Below are 14,132 nucleotides of genomic sequence, written 5' to 3'. Positions count from 1 at the left end.
AGATGACAACTGGCCAGCACATTAGCTATCTAGAGTCACATTTCTGAGAACTGTTGCACATGAAGACTTTAAAAATATACATATTTAAATCATGTTTTCATCTTTTAGCATTTGTACAGACTATGTTTTAAAATCATGACTTGCCCCCAAGAAGATAATCAGATTTTTTTTTTTTGGCCATAGCACACCTACTCACCTTTGAAACCTGAAAGTTAAGTCATTTTATAATGTGTTTTGAACACTTGTAAATAAGACTTAAATGTCCTGAGTCAAACTCTGAGCTGTCTCAATCACTACTCTGCTGTGATTGAGCAGATAGGTATGTCGTCCTTTCTCCCAAACTACAAAGAAGGGCTGGTGAATCACAGCCATTAGCGCCATGCTTTATTCATGAGCCACATAGGGCATAGACCTTTCTCTGTGGTAAAGGAACATTATAATGACAGCCGTCTGCTCCCTGACAACGATTTTTTAGGTCTGTCTCAAAAGACAAAGCAGGGCAAAGAACCCAAACTTTAGATCCAAATTACAGCACATGTTAATCAAGATCAGCCTCAGATTGAGGAGATGTGTGTTCAGGCGGCTCAGATAAGGAAAAGACTGGTCAAGCTTTTACAGCGATTGGCTGTGATTTTAGTGGGAGCTTCCAGTTTGGCTCGAGATCGCCTAAAGTATTGATGAAGCCAGACACTGATGTTGATGACAACGAAATCTCAGTGTATCAATTATTGATGAAATCATTAACGTGTCAGCTGCAGACCGGAGACAGTGTGTTAATTGTGTTTCTGGACTGTGCACCTCTCAACAGGGGTTCAGTGATGTTCATTCAAAAAGCCAGAAAGTCAGATATCGCCTGTCTCCATCCAAAAAAGTTTTAGGATTCTGATTCAGTGTTTTTGGTTTTGCTGAAACCGCCAGCGAATTACAAAACGCCTCCATTGATTGACAGTCGGAGGAGGCTGCTATAAAATACTTCCCCTTCCTTCTGAGATGATCTGGGAAACTTTGTCCAGCGTCTGGGTTCACAGTGGACCTCCATTTCTTGGCTTTGTCTGTGGCTTACATGATGCTTAGCAACCTCAGATAATCATTATATTATTAGTGTTATAGTAACCCGTCTCTTATGAAGTGCCTGGTAGGGCTTGTAAGCTATTAGTGCTGTTGTTGTCTTTGATATAGTGTACACACACTCAGCTGAGACAAGACAGATACTCATTTGGAAGAGACAAAGAGGCTCAAAAGATGCACTTGTATTTAATACCTGTCCGTTTTTTGTGTCAGAGCTCATGGTACTTACAGCCGGATCTCTAACAGTACTTCAGGATAGAATAAGACTACATAGAGAATTCTTTGTAGTGTTTAGGTAGAGTTGGCTGCAGCTGCCATCAGAATATTGTGCAGCACTTGCAGAATGAAGCCTTGGTTTTTCTAGGCCTCAGGCCAAAATTAATTTACACGATAACATAATCAGTGATTTTGTCGTGTTTTGTCAAAAACACATGCAAGAATGATGAAAGAAACAGAAATACTTGTTCCTCTCTGTTCCTATCGTGAGAACTTTCCACTCTCTTTCTTTGCTTAAGTGCCTGACTGGTTTAAGTTCATGCAGCCTGGTATAGCTGCCATGTTTCAACGTGGCCAGAATAGTTTCTCCATCTGCTGCTGCTGCCGTTCCCCCTACTTGTGTGTATGAATGTGTGTGTGTGTGTTCTTGTGCCTCCGTGCGTCAAGAGCTGAGTGTGTGTGGTATGCTGTGGTTCCTTGCTGGCGCCAATTTTAGTCCCAGGCAGTGAACCCTGGTCCCAACTGTTGCTCTGAAGTCCCAACAGCATCGAGCCAAACACTTGAACAGATGCCTCGCTGATCGTGAAACATAACGGCGAGTATCGAAACACAATCTATACCACCTCGCAACTGAGATCTTTCAACTCTGGAAAGCAGATACACCTAAAAACCTTAGACATGAGGCCAAAAAGAAAGAAAAAAAAACAGAGCAGATTTTCCACCAACTTTTCTCTGAGTTGGTTTCTCACGAAAAAAAAAAAAAGACATGGAAGAAGATGAAAGCTGACACGAACAGCAAGACAAATACAGCAGCGGTGCAAGATAGAAGGCCAGGCAGGGAGTAAAAGCACATTACAGTTTATTTTAGCTTTTGTTACCTTTGTTAAGCATTTAGTCTCCCACCACAGAAGCTGAAGTTAATGACTACTAGCTGACCTGGTAGAGGTGTAATGTAGAAATACACACTGGACACTGGATGTCAATAGTAACGTCAGTGGCTCAGCTTCTGTTCAAGTTCACGTTATAAAGTTGTTTTGCTTATGAACAATGACAAAACAGCATGACAGACCACTGCTCTTTCATATTTACCTTACAGCCCGGGGGTCACCCTGACGCCGAGCACCTCCACTGGTGTGCTTACGTCACATGGATTAATTTGTCAAACAAACTTGAACTTTGGTTTGGAGCAAAGGGACAAAGGCAGATGCAAATGCTTTTTCCCGCCGTCCACATGTGTTTGAATTGACGTGAATGGATCATGAATGAATAGTGTGACTGGGCAGAGAGAGGCAGAGAGAGCAAGAGAGAATGAGGGAGAAGGAGAAGTAATGAAAGAGAAAGAGAGTCTGGCAGAGTAGCAGGAACTCTGACAATTAAGCGAGATACTGTGCTACAAATGACAGAAAGAGATGAGGTCAACGTGAGACAAGGCGGCAATGAAAGCTCTCGTGTTTTAAGTCAATTGCAGACAAACAGACAGCAAAACAAACAGGCAGAAGGTCCAAAAGTAGACAGTTAAAACACACTTTGACTTACCGCCAAGGCCAGCAGCCTCTCTTTGTGGAGCTGAGCCTCCTCACACGACATCCTGGGGGGGAAGCAGGGGAGAGGGGGGTGAAAGGAGAACGAGAGGTGAGATCCGGGAAGACAGAGAGTCCCACAGTGAGAGATAGAGAGGGGAGGAAAGTATAGGAGAGAGGGAAGAGAAAGAGAAGAGGAGGAGGAGGAGGAGGAATATCCAGATGAGGTTCTTCCTCAGCAGTAATCCAACCAGAGAGAGGAGACAGTGGGAGAAGGAGCTCACGCTGAGAGGAAGCAAAGATCTCTCATTCACTGGCCATGTGCCTCACACTCCAGCCCGCTGCTCGCATGATCTCTCTCTCTCTTTCTATCACCCACTCTTTCTTTTGCGCTCCCTGTCTCTCCTCCCATTTTTGCCCTCCTTCCCTCCCTCCCTCTCTTTTTTAGGCATGAGCCATGTGTGATTAAACAGCTGGGAGGAGCAGCTGAGAGAGAGAGAGAGAGAGAGAGAGAGAGTATGAAGGGGAAGAGGAGAGGAGCGATGGGGTGTGAGAAGAGAAGGAAAGAGAAAATGGAATGAGGTAGAGAAAGAGGAAGAGCATAATAAAATTGCAGAAGCAAGGAAAGAGGAAGCAGATGAGTATTTGTCATATTTGATAGCTGAGGGTTGCTCAGAAGAGATGAGGCAATGGGAAATTTAACAGCTTGAAGAACAGCTTTTTTCATTGATTTTATCTCCCGTCCATTAAATTTACTCTTTCTTCTTCTTTACTTTTTTTCTCCCATTTATCACTGATATAAATCAGTAGATCAATATACAGACTGATCCTATCAGAAACACTGACTGCCAAGTTCTGTGCTTGAAGGAGCATTCTAAAACATTTACATGGGAGGTAAAAATCAGATGAGATTTTTTTTGTTGCACAGGTGAGATTTTAAAAAATCTGGAATCCAGTATACAAGTGAATCAATTCTGTTATAATGACTCGGCATTTCCATTGGCTCACAACTGGAATACTGGTTAACACAGTCATGAAATGTAGTCTTAAGTAAGAAGCACAGGATACTGCCTGAGCTTTGGACGCGAATGATGTTAAAAAAAAAAAATTGCATTCCGCAACCACAAATCATACACCAGCAGGAAATTGGAATGACAATTTTAATCCTGAAAAAGAAAAACCTTGTTTTGGGAACTAACTGTTGGTTGATATGTTGGTTCAACAGAATTCACCTAGCATCCTAGCCTTCACCCATATGTTGTCACGTTTTAAGAATTGCTTTAATTATGTGCCGTTTTTGCTGCTACCTGTCAATCGCAGGCCACCACTGCACTGCAAGCTGACAACAGACACACATGCAGTACCTTTCTCATGACAGGGGTCATGCAATATCTTTCTCTCACTTTTAAAGACAAAGTCCCAAATCCTGCAAAGAGTTTGTTACAAGCATTTAAAGATACAGCAATCCTATAATAAACTTGTATGGGACCACCGGCAGTGATGCTGCCCACACACAAACAATCTCACAGCTGACTCTTCAGGTTCTATTTCTGGTCACTCCGGTCATACATTTATTCCAGTGCCTTTCAAAGTGACATCAAAAGAGACCTCAGAAGGAACAGGGGAGAAAAAAAGAAATAGAAAACAAAAGACAAAGTGGAAGATAATTGTGTCACGCCATGAGTTGATGTATGCAAAAGAAAATCAGTGGAATGTCTATGGAAATACAAACTGCAAAAGCACCACTCGAAAAGGCACAAGATACCTTCATACACAGACACACAGACTCACACACACACACACACACACACACACACACACACACACACACACACACACACACACACACACACACACACACGCGCACACACAAATACACAGAAAGAAAGCAGAGTTTGAGTAAATAGGAAACAGTTACCTGTGTCCTAATTTTTTTTTCTCCCTGTTTTAACTCTCTAGGTTCACCTGGGTTTCATCCATTCATCTTTTCTCTCCTCTCTTACACCCTTTTTTTTTTTTACACCCTCTCTTTCACACTCTTTCTTTTCCTACATCCCAATCTGTTTTCCTTAGCTATTTCCTTACATCCTTTCCTCCTTTTGTTGTCCTGTCCCTTCTCTCCTTTGCTACATAATCTTTCCCATATCCAACACTTTCTCCTCTCCTGCCTCCTTTCTTTCTCCCTCCATATATCTTCTCGTTTTCTCTTTTATTTCCTTTACTACCTTCCTCCCATGATGCATTTCTGCCCTCTATCCCTCCTTACTTCTGTCTTCTTTCCCTCTCAACCATCACTTCTCCAACTTCCTTTCCCCCCTACATTTCTGTCTTTCCTCCCCTTCTTTCCTACTCTCCATTGTACCCTTATCTACTTTCATCCCTCCCCTTATCCTCTCTTTCCATGCCCCTGTTTCTCTCACCTCCACGCCACCTGTCCCACATTCTATCTATCCATTTCTTTCTCCTTCTTTCTTTTCTTCCTCTTCCTCAATTCCTCCCCGTCCTCCCCGTCCTCCTCTCTCCCTTTTCTCCATCCCTCCTTCCACAAGTAGACATCCTTATAAGGAGAAACAGCAGCAGCAGTCCTGGCCATGTCTTCAGGGAATACAGAAGCATGTAACACCCCCCCACACACACACATACACACACACACACACACACACACCATCACAAATACACACAGACACAACAGCCACCGCATTACACCAAGAGAGCAAAGTGTATAATAAATAAGTGCAGCTGGAGAGTATCTGTCCCATGAAGCCATTGGGCAGCTGCAGGACTTGAACAAATCCGCAGTCGTATTCAGCCTTCAGCTAGAGCTTCCATATTTGCTTATGAACTGTTAAACATTTAGAGTTATCGGAGATTTTGATGTTTAGAGGCATTAAGGAGCTGGTAACAGCTGAGTCAACCATATGTGGTGACTTGACTTGTGTTATTATAGTGCACACAAACAAGTCTCTTGCAGATTCATTGATTCAGAAGTGCTGACAGTTTTATTTGCTACACTTCAAGTTTGGCAGTCTTTTGTGCATGACAACAGTAAAAATATGTTTTCCTCCTCAGTTTTGTTTTACAGGGAAACAGCCAAAATGATTACGAAACTTTAAAAAAAAAGATTTATTTCTATTTTTTTTAACTTATTGAATATTTTTATTGTACTGTGGTATATACTATATTATATATATTGATATTTTTTACTTTACTATAAATTCTATGTAATGCAAAGAAAGCCTTCAAATTTATTTACTTGAATTCCATGGTTCATACTCAACTGATTTAAGAGTAGAACATGTATAATTATATTTTTTTATTTAATTTGTTTGTCTTTATCAATTTTATTTCCAACACCCAGTTTTTTGTTTCAGTTTAAATTTGCTAGCCTAAGCTGTCAGATGAACAGTTTAATTCTGAAAAGAATATATATTTACTGTACCTTCAAAATATGAGTTATTGCTGAGAGCTGTTTGAGCATTTAGGGCTTCAAGCTAAAAATGTGATGCATTATGAGACTAACTGATTATTGTGGTGTATGTGTCTTCTGATGTTGTTCAGTGCAGCAGTGGATTTTCTTCTATATTACCTTGTGTTAAGGTAAACCAGCACTACACTATTGTGTGAGGTGCCACTCGTAGGGGCAAACCCATGGAGAATTATTACCTGACTCTGCAGATGCCCTCATCTAAAGCATCGTTTAAGCATCTATAAGGTAATTATTTTTGGTTTTACAGCCCAAAACTTTGCTGTTGTGATTCACCCTCACGGCTCTAGAATCTTTTACATATGCAGCAGGCAGCTGTTTTCAGCAAAAAGAAGTTCTAAAAAATAAATAAATAAATCTAAAAAAAACCCTGCCAGTGCGAGCAGCTTAATACGACCCATAGTTACTTTTTAGGCCACCCTTTAGGTCGATTTACACAGCGCCAGTCATTCCAGCAAGCCCTGAAATGACAAGTTTACCTTCAAATGACAAAGCCCTTTAGTGGCCATAGTAATTATGGCAGGAGCAAAGGAGGAACTCAGGTGACGTAGATAAAAAGTGACAAAGTCCGCATTGGGAGGAGGTTGGGGTGGATGGATGTACTGACAAAACACTGGACTTAACACGGGAGACCGAACACAGATGGGCCACTGATATGCCTGCATGTCCAGGGGTGCATTCAGGAAATGCTTCTATGGTGTCGTATCAGAGGGTTGGGACAGGCGACCTACTGTATATTACTGTTTAGGTTGGAGGTCTTGTTGGCCCAGCACCAAAAGGCGCACAGACAAAGTGAGCAGCTAGCTGGTGAACACAGAGGAGCATTTAGCAGCTGAGGAGCTGATATTACCCTCAGAAGTTGAGACCAAAATAGAGCTAAAACGAGATCGATAATTGAAGTTAACTTCACTAGGTGGAGAAAGACCTATTTTCAAATCAATACTAATATTGCTTTGTGTCTCCTGGATGTTTAAATAGGCAAACTGTTGCTCACCATAAAAACTTTATAAGATGATAATGGTTCAGTGTTGTGTTTAGAGTTTATTGTGCTGCAATGAAATGGCCAAAATAAAGAATTCATGCTGGGTTAAGTTTGATATGATTCCTCGGAAGTTCCTCATTTGACATTTGTATGTGTTTTTAATTGTTACTATAAATATAGTCTGAACATACTTTAGCAGGCTTTGCTTACTGCAAATTAGGTTGTAGTACTAGTGTTGAGGTTCACCCCCAAGATACTAAAACAGGTTATAGACCATGACCTGTTTGGAATTTTGTGAACATATAGCTTTTAAAACCAGGCTCAGCTCTGCAGCTGTGTGACTTTACATCCAGTTGAAGACTTAAATCTGGCGACTCTGAGAGCATCTGTTTGACCTGGATTTACACCAATCACATCATTATGTTGGCTGCTCACACTGTCATTACAAATCATACTTCCTTATTTTAACATTTTTCTACTTCTTCAAAAATATGTTTATTTCGTTTCCTTTCTACCACACTTTCTCCCTCCTCTATATCTTCACTCCCCTAAAATGCTGCCCCCCCTCCTCACCCCACCCTGGCAACCCCTTAATTCTGGCGTCAGCTACGTTGGTTGGTCGTCGTTGGAGACAACAGCATCATTGTTCCTCTGCATCGCCACGACGACACGATGACCTCACTGCACAGCCAGCTCAACCCCGCCTCCCCCACATCCCAGCCCAGAGGTAATGGCCTCCAGATGTGGAACCAGAGGCAGGACAGCACACACAGACACACAGACACACACACACACACACACACACACACACACACACACACACACACACACACACATATTAACACAAAAATATAACAACATACATAGAGGGAGTAGGAGGCAGAGAGAGTCAGCAAATATGGACAAAGAAAGTAAATCACAAAAAAGGTGCATGTGCGTGTGTGTGTGTGTGTTTATGTGTGTTTATGTGTGTTTATGTGTGCGTGCGTGTGTGTGTGTGTGTGTGTGTGTGCTCTATGCTATCTTAATGCAGCCATCCCCTTTGCCTGCCATTCCTGAACTTAGTACTCCCACATTTCAATTCTCCCCAAAATAACGCACAGACAGAGCCACACTTCTGGTACAGACCGGGCGCTGCTGCACTTTTTGTTACGCACGTGTGTGTATGAGCCAGAGAGAGAAGTGGTGAAGGGAAAAAGCAACCTAAACAGATATACAGTATTTCTGGCAATGGGACTGCCAGACTTTCATCTCATTCATATTTTAGATGTCGCTGAGGGAGGTTAAGCTGTGCCATCTGTGGCACACTGTCTGTCTGTCTGTCTACACACAGTTTAACTAAACACTAATAAAGAGTATAAAACCTCTTTTTCCCCCAATTTTCAGCACCCCTTCCTCCTCAATTTCGAATGACCAGTTCCTTGAGTACTGCAGTCTTTGTCACTGCTAAGTATGTTTATTTTTGTATTACAAAATTAAATTTTAAATACATTTACACATTTATAAAGGGCAGTTTAAGGGAGAAAGGTTGGTGATGGCTGAACTTTTGGAAGTCAGCAGCTTTTCAGCAGCTAATCACACATCAACTCTCCCTGTTTTGTTTTTTGTTTTTTTGTTTTTTTTTAGTGATGTGACTGTATTTCAGTCTGCTACAGTCACGGAAAGCTAGCACATTTTGTTCTACTGAACAGAACACAGGAGCTGAGAACTTTCAAACTTGATAGTAACCTGTGTAGAATTTTTTGTTTTATTCCAGTTACTGAAAACAACTTTATGAACAGCTAAGCAGTAAGCAATCTGTGTTTTGCCTGTAAAACAGTTAAACTAGCTCATGCACAGATGCAAGCGGAGTCTGTCATACTGCCCAGAATCATATGAACAGAACAGAATTACTCATTAACCCAGTTACTTACAGAATGCATGGAAACTTGGGTAGCATATGAATTAGCATCTTTTGTACTGGTTAACAGTAAACTGAGCTGCCTCCTCTGTGTCAATTCAGTCCATTGTTTTATTTTTCTCTCTCTTTTATTCTCTCATGAATACTTGTATATTGAGGGAGAAGAAAAGCACATGCATGTCCATATATATCAGTGCATGCATATGTTTCTGTGCATGCATTTATAAGACACTTTTACCCTAGTGGCTTTTAATCGTCAATACACAGATGAGAAGCAGATGTTTCTGGCCCACTCTGGTTATCACCACTTCAGTATGTTCTTTCTGCTCCCTCTTTTTCCACGCCATTATTTTTCTTCTGCTCTGTAGTTTGCACGTCTCCTCCAATGTGAAATTTACAATTTATGTTCTGGCACTTTCACTTTTATGCAGAGGAGAAATGTCACCTTTGACACCTTTTTCTTTTCTGTAAAAAGAAAAAGGCACTTATTGTGATATTGATTATTTGAGTTAAAGCCCCACTATGTTGTGCATAGATATTAAGTGAAGAAGAGGAAGTGGCGTGGTATCTCCACATTTCCAAGAGCACGCAATTTGAGTATTTACTTCAGACCAATGTGTTTTTTGAGGAGACAATGGAGACAATTCACCATGGTTCGTCTATTTTTGTGGATCTGTCTTGTTATTATTTTATATTTTTTTTATCAGTCTGCAAGAACTTTGAATTGCATTTGTATGAAACTGTGCTCTACGAATAAAACCTAAACTTGCAAAGGTCATAACTACACAGGAGACCTTGTGAGCTTTGATTCAGGACTGCAACTAAAAATTACTTTCTGTCAAAATCAAAGTGTCTAAAACGATGGGCAAAAACAAAAATTGCTGCAATAATAAAAATATTAATGTATTAATTTGATGCTCTTGCTGCGTTGCCACCCTGTAAGACTGGATATGCTTAATTCATCCCATCACTATTAGCATCTCTTCCCTTTAAGACTGCCCAGAGTGTATAATAAATACCAACAGAGAACGGGCCATCTGCCATTGTGGTGTCTGCACTCTACGTAACCACAAATACTATCTCATCTTTCTGCTGAATCAGTGGGCAACCCAGAGAGAGTACAGTGTACATGGTGATTAAAAATGAGGAAAACAGATAGAGTGAAGGAAAATATGATGTGATAGACTGGCTGAATCACATTGTCTCATTTTCCAGATTACAGCATTAACTATTGATGCACCAGCACAGCATGTCTGCCTCATGCCTCATCGCACCTTCTCTGCCTGCCTCATGGGTGCGGCTCTGGCAGAGGACGCAAAAATCACTCGAACTTGTCACTCAAACTGCCTGTCGGCAGCTGATTAAGACTCTCAGCTATGCCATGCTGGTTATCACTCGAACCAGCAAACTGCTCAGCATCCCCTAATCTGCGACATCTACTGGGCTTTCAGACTTTTAATTTAGAACCAAGGATGCACAGGCTGGGTGATCACCATAAAAATAGCATACATACCCTGCACAAGGACGTAAACTGCAGAAGCTGTGTAATCTGTTATATATAGTATGTATGCAAAATAGGATATTCAGGCTGTAAAAGCCTCCAAAACGGACAGATATTTAGCGGGAAATCTAGTTTAATGACATCAAGAGACATAGTTACTCATCTTTCAGACCCTAGACTTACTGTAGGAATCCACAGCACTTTCCTTTACCTTATATACAGTAGAATTTTTTTTTTATTTTGTTGACTTTCTGTGTTCCTTTGGTTGTTTAGCAGCCATACGAATTTCTTCACCAACAATGGCTTCAGAATACAATACAGTACACCTACGAAGCTCTGACTGTTGAAGAACAACTCCCACTCTCCTGCTCTTACTAGAGTATCACTGTCACTTGCTCTCTCCACATCAATTCATATAGCCAACAGCTGAAGGCAGGAGCAACAAATTAGAATCACGATTTTAAATGTCTGTCTTTTATCTGAGTGAGACTCAGGATTAACCAGTGGATTCAGTTGTTTGATTATTTCCAAAGCTTCTGCCTTCATACCACTCACATTTTACTGTGGCCGAGTCTAGAATTAACCTCAGTGTCTTCGTCCTGCTCTTCAACAGAGCTGAGGAATGTTTACCCAAGATACCGTACATCTACCAAATTTATCACTTAGTCCTCATACTTGAAGCTTTCTCTCCTCCGTTCCGGTGTTCGTCTGGGGCCCATCATCTTTTATTGAAGAATTCTATGATGTGACACCTGACTGTGTCCATATTGCTACTCTTCCCAGTCCAGTTCTGAGGGGATGTCAGTGAACCACCTTCCAGTTGTTTCCACTCACTGTGGCAGCAAACTGTGTAACATAAGCCAGTGGAAAACTGGAGGTTAAATGGGGCTTACTAGAAACTTTCAGCAACTTTTTGGACGAACTCCAGCAGCAACACTGAAGGTGCGAGGTAAAGACTCATTAGCTTAGCACAGTTAAGGCTACAAACAACCCATAATGGGTTCTCTTATGCAACAGACTCACTATGTAAAACTTGCTCCAAAGGAAATATCTGGTGTGGCACATTTTTAAACATAATTTTCCAAAAAAAAGAAAAGTAGGTTTAGGCCAGTATGCCCATAGAACGTCATTACAATACACGTCTTTGAGGTGTACTAGACTTGACAGATTTATTGTAAAATACAAGGGTATTTTTCTTATTTTCTTCTTAAATATTTTTTATATTCTAAAATTGTAATGTTTGCCAGGAACTGCAGCTGAAGGGTCAGAATGATTTGAAAAGTCTGCTGATATGGTGCATTTCTATTTCTTGTGGGAAGCAACATCAAAGACTTGACAGTTGGCATCTCATCAGCAACATTCAAGCAGCTTCCAAAGTGACTCGAGTCTTAACACATTTCCAGTGTTTTCCCTGGTACTTGTCTTGCTGTGATTTTATTAGCTTCTGAAGTCTTATTAGGTGTTCACCAAGTCAGCCTTTATTCCATTAACTCTCTGTTTTTGCATGCACATTTTTATCTCATTAGTAGGTACACACACACACACACACACACACACACACACACACACACACACACACACACGCACACACACTTATAAACAGACACCCAGACATAAATCACACACAGGAAGAAGGGGTCTGCAGCATGGTGGACTGTGCTAACACACAGAGGCCGGACGAAGCCCGTAGCCTTCACACTGACTATCCCAAAACATGCAACGTTACACAAACACATGAACACACACACACACACGCACGAACACACACACACACACACACACACACACACACACACACACACACACACACACACACACACACACACACACACACACACACACACACCCACACACACACACACACACACACACTCACATTCACATTCACATTCACACCAGTGTATGTACCAAGGTGTTAGGAACAGAATGCGGATAGGAAATTGTGGAAGAAGGAGTTCATTTGATTTGTGTAAAAAGGCAAGGAAAGGACACAGAGAAAGACAGTCACAGAAAGAGGAAAATTGCCATGGTTTGCAGAGGGAGTGTGAGGGTGAGTGAAGAAAAAGAGAGACAGAGAGAGGAGAGAAGAGGGGAGAGGGAGGAGTGTACATGGTGTACCGCGTGTCTCCTCTCCAGTTATGACTGAGCAGCAGCCTCACCATGACGGAGCTCTGGTTCCCATGACAACCCAGCCTGTCAGATGGAGAGGAGAGAGGTGGAGGGATGCAGGCAAGGAGTGGAGAGATGGAGGGAAAGATAGATAGAAATAAAGATAAAGAACATCTACTTACGGTGCTGTTGCTGTGCCGTTCCTCTGCAAAGGTGTGTCTGACATGGCTGCAACACCCGTCTCCTCTGCTCTCCTTCCCTTCTCCTCTTCCTCGACCTCCTCTCCTTCTCCTGTCCTCTGGTGTCCTTTTGACAGACTTGTGTCCTCCTCTTCTTTCTCCTCCTCCTCTCCTCCTCCTCCCTCCCCTCCTCCTTATCTTCTCCTCCTCCTTCTTTCTTCCTGCCTTTTCGGTGTATGTTTGTCACGACAGGATGTGTCCAAGCAGCTGCTGCCGCCGCTCCTGCATCGCCCTGCTTTGCCAGCAAAAGGGGATGGGTGTAAGCATGTTTGTGTGAGAGTGTGTGTGTGTATGAGAGAGAGAGAGAGGCAGAGAAAGCGAAAGAGGGAGAAAGAGAGGTAAATTGTTTATTTGTATTTTACATGTGCAGGGTTGTTAAAGAGAGAAATGAGGGATTTATAGTAGGAAAGCCAGTGAGCAGAATGAGGTAAAAAAAGACACAAACCAGTCATGAGAGAGCAGGATAGAGAGCAGAGGATGGCAAAGAGACAGCAGAGAGATAGAGATAGAGAGCCTTAGGGGAGTTACAGTATAATGAAAGGAGTGGCCACCCTGCCTCACTCAGGCTTCTACCCTGAGAACAACCTTTCCCCTCTGAGATTAAGGAGGGATTCATTTAAGGAGGCGCATAGGATACTCAAAAACCTCTCCACTGTTTAAAAGAAAAAAAAAATGCAGCTTCCTGAAGTAAGCTCCATTATGAGAAAATGGGCCTCTGGGCACAGACAAGTAAAAGGCCCCCCACCCCTCTTACACAGGACCCACACATTGACAGTTTGTGACCCTTTATTGTAATTTTTCATCTCTCTCTGGTCATTTCGCGACTCTTCCTGTCATTTTTCTGGTCTTTGTAGTCGTTTTGTGTCTTTCTATCATCGTTTTGACTCTTAAACAGAAAAATACAGACGCTCTGGCCCAGGGACATTCAGTAATCCAAACTGGATAACGTTTAAAGGAAATGGATGGATGGACAAAACTGAATGATGCTGAGCAGGACTCTTCAGGTATAAAAGAAGACCGACAGTTATGACTCCACCATGACTGATGTTCAGGATAGGGGAAAGTCTGGGCTTGTCTGCGAGAATTAAGACATGTCACCATAGACAGAAATGA

General features: G+C 41.9%; 1 protein-coding gene across 4 annotated transcripts in view; it reads right to left on the bottom strand.

Annotated features, from left to right (window-relative positions):
• The window catches only part of LOC120806066 (A-kinase anchor protein 2), an 88,538-nt gene extending 75,470 nt beyond the window's left edge, over nucleotides 1-13,068 (bottom strand). For 2 of the 4 annotated variants that reach the window (XM_040156725.1, XM_040156726.1), the window contains exons 1-2: nucleotides 12,963-13,068; nucleotides 2,821-2,872 (exon numbers count right to left, since the gene is read on the bottom strand). In XM_040156725.1, the coding sequence (XP_040012659.1) occupies nucleotides 2,821-2,872; nucleotides 12,963-13,006 (96 nt within the window). In that variant the 5' untranslated portion in view covers nucleotides 13,007-13,068. The remainder of the gene's footprint in view (nucleotides 1-2,820; nucleotides 2,873-12,962) is intronic. The other 2 variants (XM_040156727.1, XM_040156728.1) reach the window with 2 other exon arrangements.
• Nucleotides 13,069-14,132: the final 1,064 nt, after the last annotated feature.

The sequence above is a fragment of the Xiphias gladius genome, chromosome 20, assembly GCF_016859285.1.
Source record: "Xiphias gladius isolate SHS-SW01 ecotype Sanya breed wild chromosome 20, ASM1685928v1, whole genome shotgun sequence".
In the NCBI taxonomy this organism is placed as follows: Eukaryota; Metazoa; Chordata; class Actinopteri; order Istiophoriformes; family Xiphiidae; genus Xiphias; species Xiphias gladius.
The sequence above is the reverse complement of the archived record's forward strand: the minus strand, read 5'-3'. Positions and strand labels throughout refer to the sequence as shown.